The 22,999-nt window shown below is 48.1% G+C and overlaps 2 protein-coding genes, 2 long non-coding RNA genes and 2 other non-coding genes across 9 annotated transcripts; 5 read left to right on the forward strand and 1 right to left on the reverse strand.

The window, feature by feature from the left end:
- Positions 1-94: 94 nt before the first annotated feature.
- On the reverse strand, positions 95-1,127 carry LOC142600514 (uncharacterized). Its single transcript, XR_012834044.1, has 2 exons — positions 999-1,127; positions 95-873 (listed from the first exon to the last, which is right to left on the reverse strand). It is a non-coding gene; the product is annotated as an uncharacterized LOC142600514 (long non-coding RNA).
- Positions 741-10,979, forward strand: SLC25A38 (solute carrier family 25 member 38). 4 transcript variants are annotated; one of them, XM_075745549.1, is made up of 7 exons: positions 741-879; positions 2,525-2,646; positions 3,289-3,373; positions 3,888-4,067; positions 4,529-4,697; positions 5,309-5,475; positions 7,457-10,979. In XM_075745549.1, the coding sequence occupies exons 1-7, from the start codon at positions 811-813 to the stop codon at positions 7,577-7,579; spliced, it is 915 nt and encodes a 304-aa protein (XP_075601664.1). In that variant the 5' UTR covers positions 741-810; the 3' UTR covers positions 7,580-10,979. The 4 variants fall into 4 exon arrangements, with proteins under 4 accessions (XP_075601664.1, XP_075601665.1, XP_075601666.1 ...); XM_075745550.1 differs by lacking the exon at positions 741-879 and adding an exon at positions 1,293-1,371; XM_075745551.1 differs by lacking the exon at positions 741-879 and adding an exon at positions 1,378-1,612.
- A 566-nt stretch (positions 10,980-11,545) lies between these two features.
- Positions 11,546-13,869, forward strand: LOC142600515 (uncharacterized). The gene is made up of 2 exons (XR_012834046.1): positions 11,546-11,734; positions 13,120-13,869. It is a non-coding gene; the product is annotated as an uncharacterized LOC142600515 (long non-coding RNA).
- Positions 13,870-18,021: 4,152 nt separating this feature from the next.
- RPSA (ribosomal protein SA) lies at positions 18,022-22,403 on the forward strand. Its single transcript, XM_075745552.1, has 7 exons — positions 18,022-18,109; positions 18,396-18,563; positions 19,103-19,221; positions 20,506-20,751; positions 21,640-21,768; positions 21,998-22,166; positions 22,261-22,403. Exons 2-7 carry the CDS (start codon positions 18,431-18,433, stop codon positions 22,353-22,355), a joined length of 891 nt encoding a protein of 296 aa, XP_075601667.1. The 5' UTR covers positions 18,022-18,109; positions 18,396-18,430; the 3' UTR covers positions 22,356-22,403.
- On the forward strand, positions 19,842-20,001 carry LOC142600847 (small nucleolar RNA SNORA62/SNORA6 family). The gene has a single exon (XR_012834371.1). It is a non-coding gene; the product is annotated as a small nucleolar RNA SNORA62/SNORA6 family (small nucleolar RNA).
- On the forward strand, positions 20,920-21,078 carry LOC142600848 (small nucleolar RNA SNORA62/SNORA6 family). Its single transcript, XR_012834372.1, has one exon. It is a non-coding gene; the product is annotated as a small nucleolar RNA SNORA62/SNORA6 family (small nucleolar RNA).
- Positions 22,404-22,999: the final 596 nt, after the last annotated feature.

Genomic DNA, 22,999 nt, shown 5'->3' on the forward strand with positions numbered 1-22,999 from the left:
GCTAAAACAACCACACAGCCATTTGCTCACTCCCCCCTCCCAGTGGGATGGGGGAGAGAATTGGAAATGGAAAAGGAAAAAAAAAACTCGTGGGTTGAGATAAAGACAATTTAATAGGACAAAACAAAAAAAAAGAGGAAGATAACAACAATTAAAAAAAAAGTGATGAACAGCACAATTTCCACCTGAACTCAATGCTCTGCAAGATGCCAAGCTGGCCCCTGAATATATCATATGGTATGGAATATCTCTTTGGCCAGTTTGGGTCAGCTGTCCTGGCTGTGTCTCCTCCCAGCTTCTTGGGGCCCCCCCACCTTCTTGTTGGCAGGGCAGTATGAGAAGCTGAAAAGTTCTTGACTGCTTGGCAACAACTAACAACATCAGTGTGTTACCAACATTATTCTCATCATAAATCCAAAACACAGCACTGCACAATCTGCTAGGAAGAAAATTAACTTTATCCCTGCCAAAACCAGGACAGGCTGCCATGTGGCAAAGCAAGCAAACAAGAGTGAGGACTTCATGCACTTGGCTATTGCTGCATGCAGGATTTTCTTCCTAGGAACAGCCCAACTTAGCTGGAGCATGACATGTCTGTGTGTGCTGCACCTTACTCAGCCTGGGCACAGCAAGCTTGCAGGCGAGATTCTCAGAAAAGCAGTTCGTCGAAGCCGCCATGTGTTCCTCCCAGTCCCCTCCTGCTTCGCTGATAAGAAATGGCTGGCTCCGTAGGCGCGGTGAAGACGCGCAGTCCGAGGGCTGACGCAGGTCTAAAGTAGAAGCGCCTCATTTCATCACCTTCCTCCTTCAATGCTCTGGAAACTCAGCCCTCCTCTGCTCCGGGCCCAGGATGTGGAAGACCAAGTGGAAACACTAGTGGTAAGAAAGCGTCAGGCAGAAGCTCAGGGGTTTTTTTAATGCCACAGGCTCCACAACAACACGGTTGGGGCGTGAGGGGCCGGGGGGGGGGGGCCGCTGAGGGAAGACATGGAAACTACCTATTATAAACCGTCCCCTTCCCACTGCCCGTGTCTGACAGTGCCCACTGGGACTCAGTTGCGGGGGATGTGACAAAACCGCGATCCCGGGGGCGAGGCGGCTGGCTGCTGCTCGCACTCAGGCCAGGCCGCTGCCCAGCTGGGCCCGGCCCAAGGCCGCAGACAGGGACAGCCGGTGGGGGGCGCGCGGGACGCGAAGGGTTAAGGGCAGGCGCATGCGCCCTGCAGGGTCGCGGTCTCATTCCGCGGGTTGGCTCGAGGCTGGCTGGCTGCTCGCATTGGCCAGCGGGGGAACGGCCCTGGGTGCGTCACTTTTGCCCGCCGCGCTGGCTGCCTGCGGGGCGGCGTTGGGATGCCGGGGCGAGAGGCAGAGGTAGTGACGTGCGGCCGTGCCGTTATGGTCCGTTGGGGGGTCGGTAAGCGGCCGTTGCCCCCGCGCCCTCCTTGCTCGCTCCGCGGAGGGGAGTCCGGCGGCAGCGCCCGGGTGGGAGGCGGTGGCGGGGGGCTCGCTGCGCCCCCTCCCCTCCTCTACCGCGTCCCGCGGCCGCCCGGTTCTTGAGAGACTGGCCCCGGGCCAGCCTGAGGGACGGGCGGGACGCCTGGGCCCTGCCCCGGTAAGGCGGCAGCAAACCGCGGGGCTGAAGCGCCGGTGAGCCCGGGCGGTGGTGGGGCTGGGGGATGGCCGTTGCTCTGCCCGTGCAGCGCGGCCGGAGGGTCGTAACGGGTTTTGAGAGGGGTCTGAAAGTCGGCGTTGGAAGGCAGCCGTGCGCAGCTCGCTGCAAAGGACACGTTAGTGGCTTTCGAGTGTGCCCCTCCAGAAACCACCGTGCTACAAAAATTTTCTCGGACACGATTGTGCTCCAAGGGGTGTAGAAACTCGTTCTCCATTAACAAAACACAATTATGTGTTTTAATTAAAAAAATCTCCACCTTGCTGTGTGGTTTGTGCCTCCTGCATTATCACCTGAAAAGTGCTGAGAGGCAGCAGCTGGTGTGGATAGGACAACCAGACCTTAGCTGAGCAGGCCGTGCTGTGCTTTTGGTGTGTTTGAGTTGGGTTTGGGTGGTGGGCAATTTTAAGGGAGAGCTCTGCTAGTGCGTGTAGCAGTGGGGGACCTTGGTGTGTGATGGGGAGGAAGGGTTGGAGGCGCTGGCAGCAGGGTGCCGAGCAGAGGTGGATGGGTTTGAGGCTAAGGCACAGGTATTTGGCGGGGTGGTGAGAAGGGGGCACCCGTTTCCTTAGTCATGGCAAATTGTTACCAAATGGCTGCTAATACATTTGATGTTCAGAAAACTTTTTCCAACCACCAAATTGCAAGGAGATCCTGGAACAATCTCCCAGGAAAGGCAGAAGGACCAAAACTTGGTCAGGCTCTGAAAAAGGTCAGAAAAAGTTTCCTGTGTCCTGAGCAGCAATCCTTAGCTCGTCTTCCTTTCCTATAACATGTGACATATCAGCTGCTGTATTTCTTCTTGTGCCGTTCTTAATTAAAAGGCCATTTAAAGTCATTGTCTTTCTCTTCCAGATGCATCCAGTCCTAAAGGCCTTTGTGTGTGGCTCCATCAGTGGGACTTGCTCCACACTCCTCTTCCAACCCCTTGACCTGCTGAAAACCCGCCTGCAAACTCTGCAGCCTGCTGTGAATGGGTGAGAGAGTGGGGATGTGTATGCATGGGGGTGTGGGGGTGCTCCACCATAGGCTTCTGCCTAATTTGCTGGCTGGGGCTTGGAGTTCAGGGTTGTAATTCAGATACTGGGAATCTTTCTGAAATAGGAGGTATTTTTATAGCATGGAGAAGGATTGATATTTTGCTCCAGAAGAGACAAAAACAGCTGCTCTTGTGAATGCTACTTTAATAACAGGTAACCAGAGCATTTGTGCCACTGAGAGACTGATGTTTGCTGGAGTGGCCATCATTCCGTATCATGGGGTGTCCTCTGCCTGAAAAATTGTGTGTTGTTGCCACATAACCTGTCCACGTGTGCAGCTGCTCCCATTAGCCCAGTGTAGTCAACTATGACTACATTTGCTGCTGCTAACAAGGGGAATGAGCAACTAAAGATACTAATGAGAGAGGCTTCTAACATGTGTTACAAGTGGTGGGAAAACAGAAGGTGGCAGAGAAGCCCTGGAAAGAGTAACCAAGGAAAGCAGGCTGAGTCTAGAAGGACACCTCTGAGGTGCTGGGGTAATGCACAGAGATATGAGTGAAAAGGGGTGGCTGCAGAGTACATCTGCCAGAGCATAAGCAGGTCATCTCTGCAGTTCCTGTCTTGTCATCCTTTCAGGTCCGGTCGTGCTGGGATGGTAACGCTTCTTTTCAGGGTTGTTCGTACTGAGAGTCTTCTGGGGCTCTGGAAAGGTGTCTCTCCAGTAAGTGGCTGTTTTAACCTTGACTTCTAAAAATAAGTAGATAAAGAAACCTACTGTTTATTACTAACTACGGACAGGATTTAAATAGCCAGCTCCTGTACAATTATGAATGAAACCATGTGATTTAGGATAATTAATTCCTTTTTTTAAGGAGTTAATGTTGTGAGTTCTACTGATTTGGTCATGGCAGTCCCTGTGGTTTTGCAGTCCTGAGCAGCTCAGCACTTGAATACCTTTGCAAATGTGGGGTGGCAACTGTGCCAACCTCATTTTGTTTTGGAATATCTTGTTCCTAGAAAACTGCAGTTGAGAAATGCATTAAATCCTGGCATCGTTTGAATCAATGGGTTCTCAGTGCTGTAAATTATTTTTACCTGTCTTCTTTCCTCAGCATGTTAGTATTAGTGATTTGTTTTTTCTTTGTGTGTGTGCAAAGCTTCCTGTCAAGGTTCTGTAGTACCTCTTGTCTTATGTGTGCTTTTTCTTTCTTCATCTGCTCCTGTTTCTTCTGAAGTCCTTTGCAAGATGTATTCCTGGGGTTGGGATTTACTTCAGCACTTTATACATGATGAAGCAAAAGTTTCTAGTGGACCGTTCACCCACAGCCCTGGAGTCTGTCTTTCTGGGTGCCACTGCACGTGCAGTATCAGGGATTTGCATGTTGCCAGTGACTGTTGTGAAGACCCGATATGAGGTGAGTATGACTTTCTAATTAGTTCCCTGTTAATGATGTCACGTGCCTTCCTCATGATGAAAAGGAAATTCTTTTCTTTGGAGAAGGGTGCTGCTACTTGGGTATGGTCAAGGATGTAGTCCTGATTTCATCCTGGGTCAGTGCAGGAAAAGCCGTGCACTGATTTTTAGGCAAGAAGTGTAAGATGAAACAGAATTCACCCTGAGATTTTAAAGTTTCGCTTATATACAATGTCTGTGTAATTTTAGCATCTGTCTTGTTTTACCTTTCTGAAGGATTGTTTTAAAGGCTGAAGTAGGTGGAACCCAGTTTTTGCCTTGGGCTGTCCTCTGTGCTGCAGTCTCAGGCATCACATGGCGTGCATACTATCACTTGTTCGGACAGGGTGGCTTTGGGGGGTGTGTAGGGCTCCTTGGCCTGTGCCTGGCATGTGGATGACTGACCATTGTCTACCCTTGCAGAGTGGAAGATTTGGCTATGGGAGTGTATATGGAGCTCTGAAGAGTATCTATCAGACAGAAGGGGCTCGTGGGATGTTCAGCGGGCTCACCGCAACGCTGCTGCGGGATGCACCCTTCTCTGGGATCTACCTGATGTTCTACACACAGACCAAAAAATTCACACCTCAGGGTAAGGCTGAACATTGGAGGCTGTAATGGGATATGTTTCTTTTCTTGCATCTTGCCCTGCAGTTGACTGCCTGCATGCTCTGCTTATTGCCCTCTACCTCAGTAGTTAAATTAGTCTCTTGTAGGGCTTTAGGTGGGATATTCACATTTTCCTGTGGAGGACTGTAGACCTATAGCTCAGGTCAGTGTAGAAATGGAAATTGGCCCAAAATTGATTGATTGTCTTTACAAAGACTGACGCATAAGGTGGTTTAGTGAACAGATGAAAGAGAGGATGTGTTCAGTCATCCATTTTGCTGCTGGTTGTCTTGTATACTGATCAATTTTCACTAACCCAGGGTTTCTCTGATGTTAGAACTGGCTGGGGCAACACTTGCACAATCTTTCCTTCTCTGGGTTCCTGTCAAATTTGTGAATCAAAAGTGAGGCTTTTTAATAGTGCTAACTTTTGACTTGTAGCCACTTTTCCCCTTTAAAGGTTCCTCTACCCTGCATAGATTTTCAGTTTTCTTAGACCTTGATGTTTATTTAATCATTCAGCAGCTTTTCACTTTGTCACACAGCATTCCTGGCCTGGTTTTGCCTGAGTGCATTCCCTTTGCTCTGTTGCAGACCAGTTGGATCCAGTGCTCATGCCCTTGCTGAATTTTGGCTGTGGGATCTTTGCAGGAATCTTGGCCTCACTGGCAACACAGCCTGCTGATGTCATCAAAACACACATGCAGTTGTCCCCCCAAAAGTACCGCAGGACAAGCCAGGCCATTGCCTTCATCTACAAGGTGAGGTGAATCCCTTCTAATACATGCAATCACAGCCTCACTTGTGATCTCCTCGCCTGAAGCACAGCTATGATAAGAAAGTTGTCTTTCTTATCATAGCTGTGATGAGGTGAACAAATGTGTCTGTCTGATGCGCTCTTGCGGTTAGGCTACTCAGCGTCAGCATTTTCAGAAGTTGAGGTGGGTCATGCTGTGAGAAACTGAATCTTTTGTCACTGGTTTATGTGTGGACTTGTTTAGTAATAACTGGAAAATACTCTGGTTGATGGTCTGAAAGTAGAGGCTTCAGCCCATTCCTTGCTTTTCCTTGTAATTAGAGAGTCTATTGTCACTACTCAGATGTGTTTCTTGCTGCTCTTGAGTGGATTGCAAGGCAGTGAATGTGCTCCATGATTATTCTTGCCATTCCTCAGTCCTGTATCTGTTTTCAGAAAATTACAGGTGATGGGGAATTGGAGAGCACACTCAGAGTACTGGAGCACAAAGGTGGGCATATTCCAGCAAGTGTGTCTCCACACAGTCCTGCTTCATGTTTCAGGCTGGTGAATGATTTCACTTCAGTTCTGTCTGTTATGTATTGATTCTTATGTTGGTAGTGATGGAAAGCGCTTAGCTTATTTCAGGTTAGCTTAGTGTGAAGGCTTGGAGGAGCTGTACTTACAGCTGCTGCTGCCTGTGGTTTATCGGTGTAGGCACATCTGTGATTAGCACACTGGAGCAAAGGGTTTCTTTTGTGTGTAGTGCCACTCAGATGTGTGTGGTGATTTAACCTTGGCTGGGTGCCAGGTGTCCACCAAGCTGCTCTATCATTCCCCTCCTCAGCAGGACAGGGAGGGGGGAAAAAAAATAAGATGGAAAAAAATAACCCCAAACTCATGGGTCAATATAAAGGCAGTTTAATAAAGCAAAAGCAAAAGATTCTTCTCTGCTTCCCATCAGCAAGCAATGTCTGGCCACTTCCCAGGAAACAGGACTTCAGTACATGTAGTGGTTGCTCCCAAAGACAAACATCATGATTAACAAATGCGCCCCCTTCCTCCTTTCTCATAGCTTTTATCGCTGAGCAGACATCATATGGTATGGTATATCCCTTTGGTCAGTTTGGGTCAGCTGTCCTGGCTGTGTCCCCTCCCAAGATCTTGCCCATCCCCAGTCTACTGCTGAGGAGGGGGAAGAAATGTTGGGAGAGGCAGCCTTGATGCTGTGCCAGCACTGCTCAGTAGTAGCCAAAACACTGATGTGTTGTCAACTCCTCGCTAGCTACCAATACATAGCACAGCACTATGAGGGCTGCAGTGTGGAAAATTAACTCCATCTCAGCGAGACCCAATACAATAACCCAGTTACAAAACAATTCTTTGCCCTTTGGACACTAGAAGAGAAATAAATGCGCAGTTCTTTATCCCAGGAATGCGATGGAGATGTACTCAAAGCCCACCTTTCCCTTCTTGCCCTCAGAAGGATGGATCTTGGCAGGTTTGCTTTCTTTCCATATTTAACTCTATTCCTAAACATGAATCTGTTTATTTGTGCATGGATTTTTTTGTGCACAGAACGTTTTTCTCATATCAGAATGTTTTTTTACTTCAGTACTTAGAAATCTCAGTTTTTACAGAATAGCTAAGTGACATTTTGTAAATGAAGCTCCAAAACAAGGACAAGTCCTTTTCCTGAAATGTCCTAAAACTGTTACGCTCTTGCCTTCTCTTTGCTGGGCTTGAGTGTGGATTTCCCCGTCCATTGTCACCATCCTGGCATTCCCTTCTCCACTCACTGATCCTCTTGCTTTCTTGGGTAGCCCTGCAATTGCACAGTGCTACAGGTTCTTCCTAAACATTAAATGCTATTTAAGTCTGGGTCTTTCAGAAACTGATCTGAGTCTGAGCTGAAATATATCCTGTGCTGTTCCATGTAATAAATGATGAGAAATTAAAACACTAGAGGCAGATTATGATGGATTGCTGTTTGTCTCCTGTTGCAGGACTTCGGATTGGTCGGCTTTTTCCAAGGTGGTGTGCCCCGTGCTCTCAGGCGGACTCTGATGGCAGCAATGGCATGGACAGTGTATGAACAGATGATGGAAAAAATGGGCTTGAAATCTTGACTGACTTGCACAGAAATGACCAGCTTCAGTCCTCCTGCTTGCTGTGATCAACTGGCACTAGGAAGTTCCCAGTTCCACAGAGGAATAAGCGTTGCTCAGCCAGGAGGCAGACAGCCCTTCTGAGACAGGGTGTTAGGCCTTTTGGCAAGAGAGGAAAGAAGGATTGGATCTTTGCATCATTTATCAATGCATTCCAGAAGACTGCACTTGCAGATTGCCACGGGAAATGGTAGGGTTTCCACAGCCTGGTAACTATACCCCTTTTACTTGGTGCTCACTACCTTAATGCAATGAGACATTGCTGAGCAAAAGTGTTTGAGGAGAAAACAGTGGTTGCAGAACCTGCAAGCCTTGCTGGTCTGGCTGATCTGATGTAGGTCCTCCTTCCACATATGCTTTGTTCTCACAGGGGAACGTTGCAGACCACAGTGGGAGACTGGATGTGTTTCTTAATGTTTATATTGCAGGTGTGGGTGGAAGAGAAATGAAGTGCTGAAGGAAAGCTAGGAACATGGTCCCTGTCATCACTTTTGTACTGTGCATGATAGCAGAGAAGGTAACTGGAACCTCCTTGCTGTGTCATGTGTTATTATGTAATTGAGCATCTTAACACTCTTGAAATGTGCTTCTGCCTTTACAGCAGTGTTTGCACATGAATTAAGAAGCAAAAGGCACTTTAGAGTTGATTGCTACCAAAGTTCTACTTGTTCTCTGAAAACCATTTTTCCTGCTGGTCTGACTATATCAGGAACACTCAAGTATTTTATTTTTTTTTAATCCAGTTGTACTAGAGACTTATTTGCTTCTTATTCATTTGTTAATCCCAGATCAGCACCCTCAGTGTGAGCTGGTCCTTAGATGTAGCTTTTCAGGTCACCGCTCATAATGCGTAAATGTCTAATGGAAGCAGATTTAGATACTGACAGTTCAGACTTCCCTTAAAAGCTGCTGCTGGACTGCATGTGGATTATCTCTGGGTTTGCTCTTTTCTGTAAGCTTTTGCCAAAGTTTGGGCCCTATGAGTGTTTGGTAGGTGACTTTAATTGTCTTTGGGCTCCACACAGACTCTTCACAGTTTCCCAGCTGATCATTTTCTCTTAGCAGGTAGTCCGTATTTCGGTATTCCTGAGTTTAGGCTTAGACTTTTCTCATCCACTGTGCCTTCTTCCTCCTTCCTACTTTGTTACAATGACCTCATAGCGTGTGCTGTCCAAACTTGGGTACAGCCTGCTCCCCTTTTCACTTGTGCCTCTGTGCTGGCTGGCTGGGTTGGGACTCTTGCAGCTCCATTGGTGTTGCTGCAAAGCTGGGCGTGGAATTGCGCATCCTGTTCTGTAGTGTGCCTTGCAATTGTGATATTACAATTCACTTTAGAAACAGAGCAAATGTTTCTAAATATGAAGACATGACACTGTAGCTGTACAAAAAGCTGGTACTACCTACCTGTTGATCGTAAAATTTAGAGTGTAATTTACACAATCACTGCCTGTCCTGGCAACCTGCTGAGCACAAGAGTAGAGGGGACATGGGTTGTAAAAGATGTTCTTTACCAGATTCCAACTCCGGGAAGGTTTGATGACTGATGTGAAAGTTAAGTCCAAGTAAAGTGTAAGGGGACAGGCTGGAGGTTTGGAAGGTGCTGCCTGTTTTTAGCCTCAGCCCATCTGTGAGGGGAGACTGGCGCTACACAGTGCAGGAGTCTCCAAGAATGGTGGTAGAGGGTCTGGTGTGCACATGTCGATGTGTTAATAAGAGCACTCCATCAAATCTTTCTGTGTTGTGACTTGACAAGCTGTCAGATTCCATCTGCTGCTTCTCACTGTCAGGCATGTAGGCACATCATTTGCTAAATCCTGAATATGAAGAACTGTTCCTTTCTTTCGCTGTCCCTCCTATCCTTAGTGACCTGAACTTGTGAGGGTGCATGAACAGTGGTAACTGCACATTCTGCTGTTTGTTATCCTGAGCGCTACTGGCACAGAGAGCTGGAGAACCAAATCTAGGATTTCTGATAGGATGGAGTAAGGTGGCAATTACATGAGTTCTCATATGGCTTTTACTTCCCTATTCATGGGATCAAATCAACATATTATGATGGCAGCCTGAATTGATTTGAGGCTTTCTTAATCTGGTGTGTAAATTGGATCTGTTGTTCATCCTGGGCTGTGGCAGGTGTTGCCTGCAAGATGCTTCACGAATGTTTTAGTTCTTGATTTAGCAGTGACAAAGCACTGTGCAACTTTTACAGACAGAAACTTAGGCTCCTAAAAATGAGGAAAGCAAGCAAAGAATGCCAGGTGATAAATGCTGAATTAAGTAATATCCTCATCGGAAACCTGAAATGCAGGAACGCTTTGGTGGCTTTTATGCCCTATACTCCTGCATGGTCAAGTAACAAAGGAAGAACTAGAGAATTTATTCTGGTGTGCTGGTGTTTTGAAGTCTTTTTTTTTAGCTCTGGATTCAGGCCTAAAGCAGTGTTAGCTTTTCCTTTGGGAAAGTTCTTCCATTCCCCTTATTTTGTGGAGAATGAGGAGGCTCTTTGTTGTTGCACTAGAATGAAAAAGTATGTGGTTTTGACTTGTGAATTAGCCTGGGCTCCTTTGAGTTTAAGAAATAGAGAATCTAAATTGCACTGTGTTTCATCAACCTTTGGTGCTGCAGATCCAGAAACTTCTCTACCTGTGAGCTGGGGAGAGTGAGTTTTGTGGTGCAAGTTTGTTGTTTGTTTTTCTTTATTATTTCTTTTATCAGGTCTCATATACGGGAGAAGGGAAAGCCTGAAGTTCTGTTTCACTGTCTTCCGAAAGCTGTATCACATAGGCAGACACAAGACTATTTCTCAGTGCTTATCATTACCATCCTTCACCCTTTTCCCCTCTTCGAAAACATTCTGTTTCTAAAGTGATTTACTCTAGTTATTTCTTGATAGCTATAGCAAGTCAAGAAAAACAAGTGTGTGGACTTGAAGTTTAGATATATTGCTCTTGAGGTTGCGTGCTTCTAATTAACAACAAATGGTCACTGTACAACCTAAATGACCTCCATTGCTGGCAGTACACTACGAGTGAACGTGCATTGACTCTGCTTGCCCCTGCAGCTGTGGTATAAGAACACAACTGGTTAATGTGTTGCGACAGTCAGTATTTAAGTGGAATGTAAGGACACAAGAGAAATAATCTGATTATTTATGCTTTTGAAACTTCACATTTCCCTTTTTCCTGTGCTGATAATTTGATATTTATTTTTTTTTTTGCTTTGCACTGTTTAAACAGAACTGGAGCTTTGGAACACTGTGTAGGTTTGCATATTGTGAGTGTTTATATGTTTATATAAAATATTTATGTGAGAAGGTGTATTGTATTATATGTTTCTATTAAAAACTGGTTGCCAAAATGAACTATGTCATCTCTTCAGTATTACTTAAAAAAAACCAACCAGCCCCCAAACCAGTCAAACCCATAAGGGATGGGATGGAATAGAGGCTTAAGAAAGCAAAAGAAGTTTCCCAAGAGAGCAGGACTATTGGATGAGTTCAGACCCCATACAAGGCAATGCACATTCTCTTTTTCTATGGGGTATAATATACACAGGCTGTGCTAGTACAACCTAAACCAGCTTTACTTAAATGGAAAAAACGCATAGCAATGGGGAATCTTGTCTTTTTCACAGCTTCCTCTGCCTCTCTGCTGTGTGTGAAGACTGATGGAAATTGAATCTCCATACCGGCTGGTGAAATGCCTGCCTTTAGGACAGTGGGGTTTTGAGCACTCTGGGGAGAGACTGTTTTCAATCTCTTGCCAACCAGGTCTTTGCTACACAGGCAGTCTGATCTCAGCAGGGCACTGAGAAATGGTGCCTGGGACTTTGTCCTCTGCTGTGAGGTGTAGTGCAAGGTGACGCTGGATTGCTGTAATCTCCTCCTACTGTCACAGCATGGTCCTGGGATTCAGTAGGAGGCAGGTTGTGCTAAGCAAAATGTCATTACTGTTGATACTGAGATGTATGTCTTCCAGATGTGAAGATCCCAAACCCCTTCTTTTTTCAGGTGTTGCCTAGATGATGCATTCTTACGCGGAGCGATCTTTTGCAAAGAATTATCTGTGTGTCCTGATGTGCAGCTTTGTGCCAGCTGAACCCGAACTGCTTATGCAGGTACCTGATAACCAAATTAGGGTGGCGATAGCGCCCGCTGTTAAACTCCAGGCTCCCCAGAGCTCTCCTGCTGCCTTGGAGAACCACCTTCAGTGTAGGGAGTGTTTCTGCTCACGCTGCTGAGAGCTGCCCCAGCTGTGAGAAGAGATAGCAGACAGGCTCACTAACCCTCTTGGGTGGTGGAGAGTGGGAAAGATAGAAAAGGAACAGTTTAAAGGCACTGTCCTTGTAATAAAATGTTGAATTACGGATCTCCCTTTCACCTAAAAACCAGGCAAATGCTTTGCTTGCTTTTTTAATTTTTATTTTTGAATGTATTATGTGCCATGCATAATAACCGGTACCAGTACCGAAAATATTCCTCATCTGTCACACACACGTATATATGGGTACTTTTGCAAAACCAATATGGAGCTCTTGACTATGCGTATTGCTTCTGGTTTCAAAGTATCGAGCTGATTTTCCACATTGCACTGTTTCTTAATTTCCAATTTTATAACATGCTTTGGGAGATTTTATCATAATGCATTACGGAATTTTAGTAAAAATGACAAACCCCAGTAAGAGGTTAAAATGAGACTTCCACAACTTTTCTGACAGATGTTAGGCTATTCTGACTTTCTAGAACTAGAAATAAGAAGGAAATAGATTTGCTGCAGTATGTTTCCCCAAAACATGAAAGAAATAATAACAAACTGAAACACAAGCCAATATGGTATTTTACAAAGAGGCACAGTACTGTGCAGCTTCTGTAGAGGTGAGTCGATCTCCGTGGGTTCCTCTTTGTCTTCTGGAGGGCCCAGCTCCAGGGGTGCCACACCCTCTCTTAGATGATGCCTACTGGCACTTTGGGTGGGATAGATACTGCCCGAACATCTTCCTGAGCCTCTTCCCAAGGTGCCATTTAGATCCATTTGCCACAGGAGCCCTTTTGGCAGCAGAGAACACCTCCACTGCAGCCCAGTGGCTCTCCCACCACTGGGGCATCCTGTTACAGCCCCCTGCTCTGGTTTGTGGGGGGAACAGGCTGAATTCAAGGAGAAAGCCACCGGTACACGCTCTATGCTAAAATTGTTATTTGGCATTTCTGTGTGTCCCAGTAAATACGTGGCTTAATTGCATACGTGTCAGGCCCATAGATTTGGGAAATGATTTTGGATCTTTCACACAGTTTTCCACCCGCAGGTTTCACACTTGATGTGGTTTGTCTGTTCCACCCCCCCTGCTTTTTTTTTTGCTTTTTTTTTAAATTAAAGCATCAAAAATTTTGATATTCCCTTCAGGACTGCAGATGATCCTCTGCCAAATGCAGCTTTTCCTCTTGTGACACTTTGTGATCTGAAAACATCTGCACCCAAGTGCTGACCCTTGCCACTCTGTTGCAGAGTTCCCCAAGGCTTTGGGAGCAGTTCTCTGGTGAGGCAGAGGATTTGTTATGCTCCAGACACCCTGCTGACACACGGGGACAAGGTCCTAACTGCGAGCTGCCGGAGCCCAGCAGGAGCACGGGAAGCTCTGCTGCTCTGGCAGGTCAGGCGTGGGCACGTACAGTATGAACCTGCTTGTGCTTCACTGGGACTGGGTAGAGGAATCGAGGCTCAAGCAAAACAATTCCCTTGCAATTGAATAAGGCAAGTAAAATCCAACCAGATGAATCCGTATAATAATAGGGGCCTTTTGGGGTGAACAGCCATGCATGCCCATCAGGTAAATGTCAGATTTGCATACAGATGCAGCCACTGAATGTCTTGCTTTTTGTTTTCTAGGACCTGAGTGTGGCTGAGCTGGCTTCTGCAAGCCCAGTTCAGCCCATGGAGTGGTTATGCTACAGAAGCCATGCCCAGGTAAGCTGTCCTAGCTGTCTGCGTGGGAAGGGATGGGGCAAGCGCCATCCCACCCCCTCTCCGTGCCTTCCCAAACCTCTCTGCACACCAAACCAGGGCAGCTCAAACAGGAACAGCCCTGGCTGTGGCCTTGGCCACCTGGGTTACTCAATAATTTTGCCCACCATGTGTGTTGTTCCCCACAGCTGTAGGGTAGCCTGTGACGAGAATGGCAGGGTGCATTGCTCCAGGGGCTCTTCCAAGCATTTCACTGGTTGCTGTCAGTGGCTGACAGTAGTTTGCACGACAGAAGTAGGAATATCTCTATCCTTTCCATTCAAGCTCATTACATTTAGTATCAGCTTCAGTGTCTTTGTAATCAGATGTGGTGTTTGAGCTGGAAGAAGTTTCTCTCGGTTAAGGAATATTTTGAAGGTAACTCAACTTTTAAAAACAGTGTCTGTCACGCTCTGTATATAATTATGTAACCAAGTTCAGTGTGAGTGGTGACAGGGAGACATGGTCTAAAATATACGATAAGACAGATACATTTCTACCTGAGGGAGGTGTTCATTAGTGACAAAGGTTTATTTTAAAGTCTCTCAGCATGCAGTTAAAAAATAAACCAAACTTTCAGGTTGCTTAAGAAAATAATTAAGAAATACTTTACTGTCAAGCTTTAGCATGACTCTTCCAAGCCCTCTCATGGGCTGTTGAGCTCATGGTCTACCAGAAAGGGCCCAAACTGTAGCAACAAGAAACAAGTAAAGTATCAGAGATTCCAGAGGAGTCTGAAATGCTTACCAGGATCACTCCCTTGGTAACATCATATTTACTGTAATATTTGTTACTGAACTTCCAATCATTATGTTCAAATATAATCAAACACAACTGTATTAAAAGTATGCAAAAGAGCTCTCCTAACTACATCCATTGCACACCCTTCGGTAACACCATCACCTCCCCTCTCAACTCCTGCCCTCCACCCAAGCTAATACGTTGTGCTCGTGATAGGAGATATGGGTTGCACATAGCCCCAACAGGTCAGCTCTCACTCTCCACAGCACACTTATCAAAGTGCCAAAAAAGTCTATAATCTGTTAGGTACCTGTGTAATAGTTCATATTCTTGCTGAGAGCTCGCTTATTTGCTGAGTTTCGTTTTACCTACCTTTGTCACCACCATGTGGCAAATGTGTGAATTATTCTCTTAGAGAATATTCTAAAACTGCACTGGTAATCTTGCTAATTAAGATCATCTAACATGCATACAGAAAAGAAAAGTGTGAGGCCCAGCTCCTGACTTGCAGGATGAAGTTTTGTGTCAATGATGGAAAGTGACTGACAGTAAATGCACAAACTGCTGCTCACCAAAACAGGACAAGGTCTCATTGTACAGGAAGTGAAGAACATACATGAGATGATGATGTAACCTCCTACTTAAATAATCTCCCGCACAGCAACTCAGTGAGCAGTCATTGCAAAGGGGCTATCAGGAGGTTCGATGCCCAACCACACTGCTATAGTTATATTAGGTTAAAATAGATGAGAGAAAACTAAAGGAGCGCTGTTGTTAGAAGGACATGAACATGAATTATTACTTGCAGAAGGCACTGGCAATAGTGTCTGCACTTGTGTTGGGTTTGTGTGGCAAGGTTTTGGTAGCAGGGGGGGGCTACAGGGGTGGCTTCTGTGAGAAGCTGCTAGAAGCTTCCCCTGTGTCTGATAGAGCCAATGCCAGCCGGCTCCAAGATGGACCCGCCGCTGGCCAAGGCCAAGCCAATCAGCACCTCTGTGATAACATATTTGAGAAAGAGAAAAAAACAACAGTTAGAGAGCGCTTTTGCAGCCAGAGAGAGGAGTGAGAAGATGTAAGAACATCGGCAGACACCAAGGTCAGTGCAGAAGGAGGGGCAGGAGGTGCTCCAGGCGCCGAGCAAGATTCCCCTGCAGCCCGTGGTGAAGACCATGGTGAGGCAGGCTGTCCCCCTGCAGCCCATGGAGGAAGGATGAGGGGGTGTAGCGATTCCACCTGCAGCCCGTGGAGGACCCCCCCACGCTGGAGCAGGTAGAGACACCTGAAGGAGGCTGTGACCCCGTGGGAAGCCCACACTGGAGCAGGTTTGCTGACAGGACTTGTGACCCGGTGGGGGACCCACACTGGAGCCGTCTACTCCTGAAGGTTTGCACCCCATGGAAGAGACCCACGCTGGAGCAGTTCCTGAAGGACTGTAGCCCGTGGGAAGGACTCACGTTGGAGAAGGTCGTGAAGGACTGTCTCCCGTGAGAGGGACCCCACGCTGGAGCAGGGGAATGATGAGAGGAGTCCTCCCCCTGGGGATGAAGAAGCAGCAGAAACACCGCATGCAGAACTGACCGTAACCCCCATTCCCCGTCCCCCTGTGCTGCTGAGGGGGGGCGGAGGTTGAAGCCGGGAGGGAAGTTGAGCCCGGGAAGATGGGAGGGGTGGGGGGAGGTGTTTTAAGATTTGGTTTTATTTCTCATTCCTTTACTCTGTTTGACTTAGTAATAAATTACATGAATTCCCTCTCTAAGTTCAGTCTGTTTTGCTCGTGACGATAATTGGTAGTGATCTCTCCCTGTCCTTATCTCGATCCATAAGCTTTTCGTTATACTTTTTCTCCCCTGTCTAGAGAAGGAGGGGAGTGATAGAGCGGCTCTGGTGGGCACCTGGCCCCCAGCCAGGGTCAACCCACCACAGCACTGTCTGGAAATTTATCCAGATCTGAATAATAGCAAGCATAAAAAAGTAAATATTACTATTTTTCTTTTTTTCTAAGAAACTCCATCCTCAGACCTGTGTCTGCTCCCTGAATATGACAGAGAAGAGGAGAAAGATGATGGAGCATGTGAAGTCTGATCACTTTCTGCTGCTTCTTAAAAGCAAACAAACAAAAAATCTCCCAAAGGGGAAATTATCACGTTAATGTGCGCTGCAGAACAGAATGAGTAAGTTCAGTGCCAGTTTAACTTCTACTGGAATTTGTAATTTCTCTAAGACAGGGACAGCCTTGGCTGCACAAACTCTCCCACAAAGGGCAGCACCATGCCAGGCACTGCCAATGAGTGGAGGAGGAACAGGAAAGCAGAAGAGATGCTACAGCCTCTTAGAGGCCTCCTCCCACTGCAAGCAATTTAGAAACTACTACATACTTCATCAAATAACCATCAACCACTGAAAATGAGAGAGTATATTTCACTTTCAAGAGGAAAACAGATTCTAAAGTGTTACAATAAATCATAGAATCACAGAATCAAAGATTGTCTAGTTCCAACCCCCTGCCATGGGCAGGGACACCTTCCACCAGACCAGGTTGCCCAAAGCCCCATCCAACCTGGCCTTGAACACTTCCAGGGATGGGGCATCCACAACTTCTCTGGGCAACCCGTTTCAGTATTTCACCACCCTCACAGTAAAGATTTTCTACCTTATATCTAACCTAAATCTACCCTCTTTCAGCTTAAGGCCATTACCCCTTGTCCTGTCACTATGCACCCTTGTAAACAGTCCCTCTCCAGCTTTCCTGTAGGTCCCCTTCAGGTACTGGAAGGCTGCTATAAGGTCTCCCCAGAGCTTCTCTTCTCCAGGTTGAACAACCCCAACTCTCTCAGCCTGTCCTCATAGGAGAAGTGCTCCAGCCCTCTCATCGTCTTCGTGGCCTCCTCTGGACTCGCTCCAACAGGCCCATGTCTTGTTGTACTGGGGCCCCCAGAGCTGGACGCAGTACTCCAGGTGGGGTCTCACAAGAGCGGAGTAGAGGGGCAGGATCACCAACCTTGACCTGCCGGTCACACCTCTTTTGATGCAGCCCAGGACACGGTTGGCTTTCTGGGCTGCAAGTGTGTGTTGCCAGGTCATCTTGAGCTTCCTGTCCACTAACACCCCCAAGTCCTTCTCCTCAGGGCTGCTCTCACTCCATTTTTCCACCCGGCCTGTAGTTGTGCTTGGGATTGCGCTGACCCACATGCAGGACCTTGCACTTGGCCTTGTTGGACTTCATGGGGTTCACAGGGACCCACCTCTCCAGCCTGTCAAGGTCCCTCCGGATGGCATCCCTGCCCTCCAGCGTGTCGACCACACCACACAGCTCGGTGTTGTCGGCAAACTTGCTGAGGGTGCACTCGATCCCACTGTCCGTGTTGCCGACAAAGATGTTAAACAGTGCCGGTCCCACTATGTCGGTTCCCTGAGGAACGCCACTCGTCACTGGTCTCCACGTGGACACTGAGCCATTGACCACAACTCTTTGAGTGCGACCATCCAGCTAATTCCTCACCCACCGAGCGGTCCATCCATCGCGCAGCCCGAGGGGACTCCGCCTTAACCCGGCCCCGCCGCGGCTCACGACGGGCGGTGCTGCCAAGGCCCGGGCCCGCCCCCGGTCGCTAGGTGCTTTCTTCCTTAGCAACCGGCGGAGCCCCGCCCTTCCCGCGGCTCCCCATTGGCCGGGGAGGCTATATATAAACGTCACGCGGAGGCGGCCTTCCCTTTCGTTCCGCGCCCGGGCAGGCCTCCACACGGCGTTGTCAGCGTGAGTCCGGGCCGCCGGTTCGGGGGGCGGCGGCGGCGGTGGTGGTGGTGCGTCCGCCCGCCCCGCGGCGCTGACGGCGGGTCTCTGCGCGCCCCTCCGCGGTGCCGGCGGCCGGACCTGGCCGAGCCGCGGGGAAGGCCAAGGCCTGCCGGATGCGCCGGGAGGAGGAGGCCGGCGCAGCCAAGATGGCGGCTGGGGCTCCTGGCGGGCGCGTTGTCCCGGGCCCTCGTGGGGCAGAGGGAGGTGGGAGTCCCCGCCTGGCTAAGCTGGGTGCCTGTCCCCGCAGGTTCCCTGTCGTCGCTTCCAAAGGGAAACCCCACAATGTCCGGAGGTCTCGATGTCCTGCAGATGAAGGAGGAGGATGTCCTCAAATTCCTCGCTGCCGGGACCCACCTGGGAGGCACCAACCTTGACTTCCAGATGGAGCAATATATCTACAAAAGGAAAAGCGATGGTAAACCCGTAGGATGGGCGGCCCTGGGTGGGCAGCAGGGGTTTTGCAGGAACAGCTGAGGAAAGCAGAAAAGTGCTGATGCTTGAGCTCTCCAGCACTTTCTCTGTGGCCTAAAAGATGCAGATGTCTTCAGCGATTGAATCGTGTTACTCGGGGAAGGAGTATGAAATACGGATTTCAAAACTGGATAAATGCACCATAGCTGGATTTGGGCACTTCTGCTAGTTCTTGACTATAGTAACAAAATGTTTTTAATGTCTCAGTAGTTATTTCTGCTGCTTGTTTACATTGTTTTTCCATCTGAGCTGCATCCTAGTAAAAGATTGAAGCTCATACCAGGTGCTTGTTAATGTTGATAGGTGCTGGAATTGTGCTATGTTAAAACCGTATGGGAGGATTTTTCTTGGAATAGCTTTCTACTAACCGGGATTTTTGGAGTAACCACAGCCATGTGACAAGTTTAATGACAGAAGACTGCTATACTCTTTTAGGATCTTGTATTGATTGCTGGTTGCTCTAAAGCCTTTTGTCACCAATAGGTATTTACATCATCAATCTGAAGAGGACCTGGGAAAAGCTCCTGCTGGCAGCCCGTGCCATTGTTGCCATTGAGAACCCAGCTGATGTCAGTGTCATTTCTTCCAGAAATACTGGACAGGTATGGACATTTGTTGGTCACGAGGCCTGCAGTCTTGGGAGTAGGACTCTCTTGCGTGCATTGTTGCTTGCCAGTGGCAGCTTGATGTTTTAAAAGGGAGTAACATGAATTTTGGCTCCAGGAACACTTTTTTGGAAGCATGTTTCTTTTGTTGCACTAGCAGCTTAGAAGAGATTGGTTGAAACCCACCTCCTGTTTATGTAGTTTTCAGGGTGTCTGATGTTTTTCTTCCATATTGTCCTTTGAGTACTTCCTGTTGGATTTCTCGCATATTAGTCCCCTGGTGCCTCCCCCCTTCCCTAGTGATTCTGTGAGACATTGGCACTGCTTTTTGGGGATAATAAGCTTCTGATACAAAAGTTTTCAAAGAGACAATTTGCTCTGTTACTGAGCAAGGTATAGTAACTAGTATATTTTAAATTTTGTCTCTAGATTTTTAGCCCAAAAAAATCTGTCATAGGAGGGGACACAACCTTTATTTAAAGTCTGATTAGCCACTGAAGTTTATCTGTGAGCTTAGTTTCTTTGGAGTAATGCAAGTGGTGCCACAAACATAGGAAGATTGTGAATGACATGGGCTGGATTTAAAAAAGAAAAACCTTGGGTTCCTATGGACTTGACCTGCACACTGTTAAAGCTTGATGCTGAGGTCAGTTTTTGGCCGATGAGCTCTCAAGTGTCGGAAGTGTGCTACAGTAAACCAGATGGCAGGGTTTTCGCTAACGCCAGGAGAGGAGCTCCCTCTATGAATGGAGTTTGATAGTAGGCCCTGCCACATGCCCAGCTGGCTGATGCCTGAGAAGTTGAAAGCTGTTGCAAGTGAGTAAGAACCACCAACTGCAATTTTAATGGATGCAGCTAGAGTTTGTGTGTATTTACTACTGAGCTTTTCCTGTAGTTCCTGAAGTTATGCTTCTGGATAATGAAAGACCGTAGAAATAACAGAAGAATATTGGCTTTGGTTTTTTCATAAGCTGCTTGTTTTATCCCCCTTTCCGTGATTTGATTATGAGACTTGGAGTAGAGCTTGCAGCTAAGTTCAGGCTGTATCCTGACTTCTTGTTTTGCTGGTGGATACAATCTTTTTAACTCCTGGTGTTGGTGCAGCTATTTTTAGAAGCATTTTTATTTTGTCTCATTCTGAATGCAGAGCTGTTGGTGAGCCCTGAATTCTTAGGAACTGAAACAAATAAGTTCAATTAAATTTTGTGCACGTTTGCTGGATGACTTGGTTGAAATGCACTTTTCCTGCTTCGTTCATCTTTGCCATGGTCCATTTTGCAGCGTGCTGTTCTGAAGTTTGCTGCTGCTACTGGGGCTACTCCTATTGCTGGACGTTTCACCCCTGGTACCTTCACAAATCAGATCCAAGCGGCTTTCCGTGAGCCACGACTCCTGGTTGTTACGGACCCCCGGGCTGATCATCAGCCACTGACAGAGGCGTCTTACGTCAACATCCCCACGATTGCTCTGTGCAACACTGACTCCCCGCTGCGCTATGTGGATATTGCTATTCCCTGCAACAATAAGGTAACGGCTTTGTTGTAGCATTCAAAGCTGCTTCCTCCAGAGTGTGCCCTAGGTTGCAAAATGGATGCTTTTGGCAATGTAGGGTTGACTTGTATCTCACATCTCCTGGGGTGACAAGCTAATTAAGGCCTCTCGCAAGCTAGCAGGCGGGTGGGGAGGAGGAGATGAGCTGCACACTGTTGGAGCTTGGAGCTGAGGCCAGTTTCTGGCCAAGGAACTCTCAAGCGTAGGATGTGTGCTATAGTAACCTGGCAGGACTTTTCGCTGACGCCATGAGGGTCTTTGTGGCCCATTGAGTGGAGTTTGATAGTCATTCTTGCCACAGTTTATGAATAGGAATAAGATAAAGTGAACTGATGAAGAAACTGCTCTGAAACATTACCTTGCCAGAAACCACCTGAAAGGTAAAGTCTAGGGAGGTGGGAAACTATTTTTGTTGTCTGTCTAGATGTTGTTCACCAAAACTAACGTGAGCCAAATCTGAACATGGATGTAAGATTTGCTCACTTGGTCAGATTTTCCATTTCTTCATTCTGGCATATGTGATGAGCATAATTCCTGTCTTTTGAACAAGATTCATGTGGGGTAGTGAGTGGTATGAAAATCCATAGCAGGAGAAGTGCTTCAGGCCATGCTATATACAGCAAATTCAGATGCTGGTGAGGGCAGTGCACTGCGATTTCTGCAGAGACCTGAGAATGTGACTGGGAACTTGAAAAGTTGCCCGTTCCTGAGTCCGAGTCCGTAAGTCTGGGCATTAGCAAGCAATGCCTCTCTTGCCAAGCAAGAACCGTTGATGGAGTGCAAATATGTCTTTTTGCCTTTTATTAAAGAAAGGTGTTTTCAAAGGTTTAGCTTTACAGGAAATCCATCTTTCTTCTCTTCCAGGGAGCCCATTCAGTGGGTCTGATGTGGTGGATGCTGGCTCGCGAGGTCCTGCGCATGCGTGGCACCATCTCCCGTGAGCACCCGTGGGAAGTCATGCCTGACTTGTACTTCTACAGGGATCCCGAGGAGGTAGGAGACCTCTGGCAGGCTGTGTGAGATGTCCTGGCTGTGCTCCTGCCCTATGGTCCTGTGTGTCTGCTGTTGAGGATCGGTTTTGCCAATGTAATAATTGCACTTCACGCTTACAGTGGCGGTTAATTAGTCTTGTTTGTTGTTCGTTGGTGCATATTGTCTGGTATGTTACAGTGAGGGCGGTGAGGTGTTTCTGGGAGACTTAGGCTACGCTCTTCCATTGCAGATTGAAAAGGAGGAGCAGGCTGCTGCTGAGAAAGCAGTTACGAAGGAGGAGTTCCAGACGGAATGGACGGCCCCAGCTCCAGAATTCACTGCTCCTCCTCAGCCTGAGGTTGCAGATTGGTCTGAGGGAGTGCAGGTGCCGTCTGTGCCCATCCAGCAGTTCCCCACAGGTCAGTTTGGGGGAAGTCTGCTGGGGGATGTATGCCTTGTAGCGGGTGAGAAGAGCTGGGCTGCACTAAGTGGCGTTGTCTTTTGTAATTGCAGAGGACTGGAGCGCCCAGCCTGCCACGGAGGACTGGTCAGCAGCTCCCACGGCCCAGGCTACTGAGTGGGTTGGCACTGCCACGGAGTGGTCTTAAACTTCAGCCCTGCTATACTGTGAGAGAAATAAAGACTGGTTTAATACACCCTGTGCTTGGTGCTGCTTTTCTACGCTTGTTGGCAGGTGAAGCGCATGGGGCATGGTCCTTGGCCAAGGGTGGGAGGGTCTGTAAGCTGCTGTTTCATCTTCGGCGGAGTTGGGGGTGGCGGGCCCTGCCCTGCCCGCGGCAGTGTGCCGGGCTGCCCTCCCCGGCGGGCTACAGCACCGGCGCCCGGGGTGGGGGCTCCCAATTCCCGCCTTCCCTGGCTCCACGGCCCCTGGAGACGTGGCGGCTCCCTGTTGGCCAGCGAGAGGCCAACCGTAGGGCGGCGGTGCGTGTGCCGTCCGGAGGCGAGGGCGGACGTCACCGAGTGACGTCCGGGGCGGGGCTGGTTTTCCCGCCGCTCCCTCCGCGCTGGGGGGCTGGCGGGCGGCTGAGGTTGGGCTCGCCGCAAGCGGGGTTCTCAGGGCTCTGCCCGGGGTTCCACCGGTTTGGGGGGGGGAGGCGGCTGCGAGTGGCAGCCTGGCCGCGTGGAGAGGAGCTGCTCCCCTGGTGAAACACCAGTCCTAGTGTCTGTGTTAACTAGTTGACTTCTTCGTGAAAAATACTGCAGAAATTCTCAAAAAAAAAAAAAATCTACT

Source organism: Balearica regulorum, chromosome 2, assembly GCF_011004875.1.
Source record: "Balearica regulorum gibbericeps isolate bBalReg1 chromosome 2, bBalReg1.pri, whole genome shotgun sequence".
Lineage (NCBI taxonomy): Eukaryota > Metazoa > Chordata > Aves > Gruiformes > Gruidae > Balearica > Balearica regulorum.

What these genes read in the sequence shown, in the direction of transcription:
- SLC25A38 (XM_075745548.1), top strand. Translation starts at nt 2,244, where the DNA reads ATGGCAAATTGTTACCAAATGGCTGCTAATACATTTGATGTTCAGAAA. An exon ending in TTGGTCAGGCTCTGAAAAAG is followed by an intron (nt 2,382 to 2,524) that starts GTCAGAAAAAGT and finishes TTTCTCTTCCAG; the next exon opens with ATGCATCCAGTCCTAAAGGC. An exon ending in CTGCAGCCTGCTGTGAATGG is followed by an intron (nt 2,647 to 3,288) that starts GTGAGAGAGTGG and finishes TCATCCTTTCAG; the next exon opens with GTCCGGTCGTGCTGGGATGG.
- RPSA (XM_075745552.1), top strand. Translation starts at nt 18,431, where the DNA reads ATGTCCGGAGGTCTCGATGTCCTGCAGATGAAGGAGGAGGATGTCCTC. An exon ending in CTACAAAAGGAAAAGCGATG is followed by an intron (nt 18,564 to 19,102) that starts GTAAACCCGTAG and finishes TGTCACCAATAG; the next exon opens with GTATTTACATCATCAATCTG. An exon ending in CTATTCCCTGCAACAATAAG is followed by an intron (nt 20,752 to 21,639) that starts GTAACGGCTTTG and finishes CTTCTCTTCCAG; the next exon opens with GGAGCCCATTCAGTGGGTCT.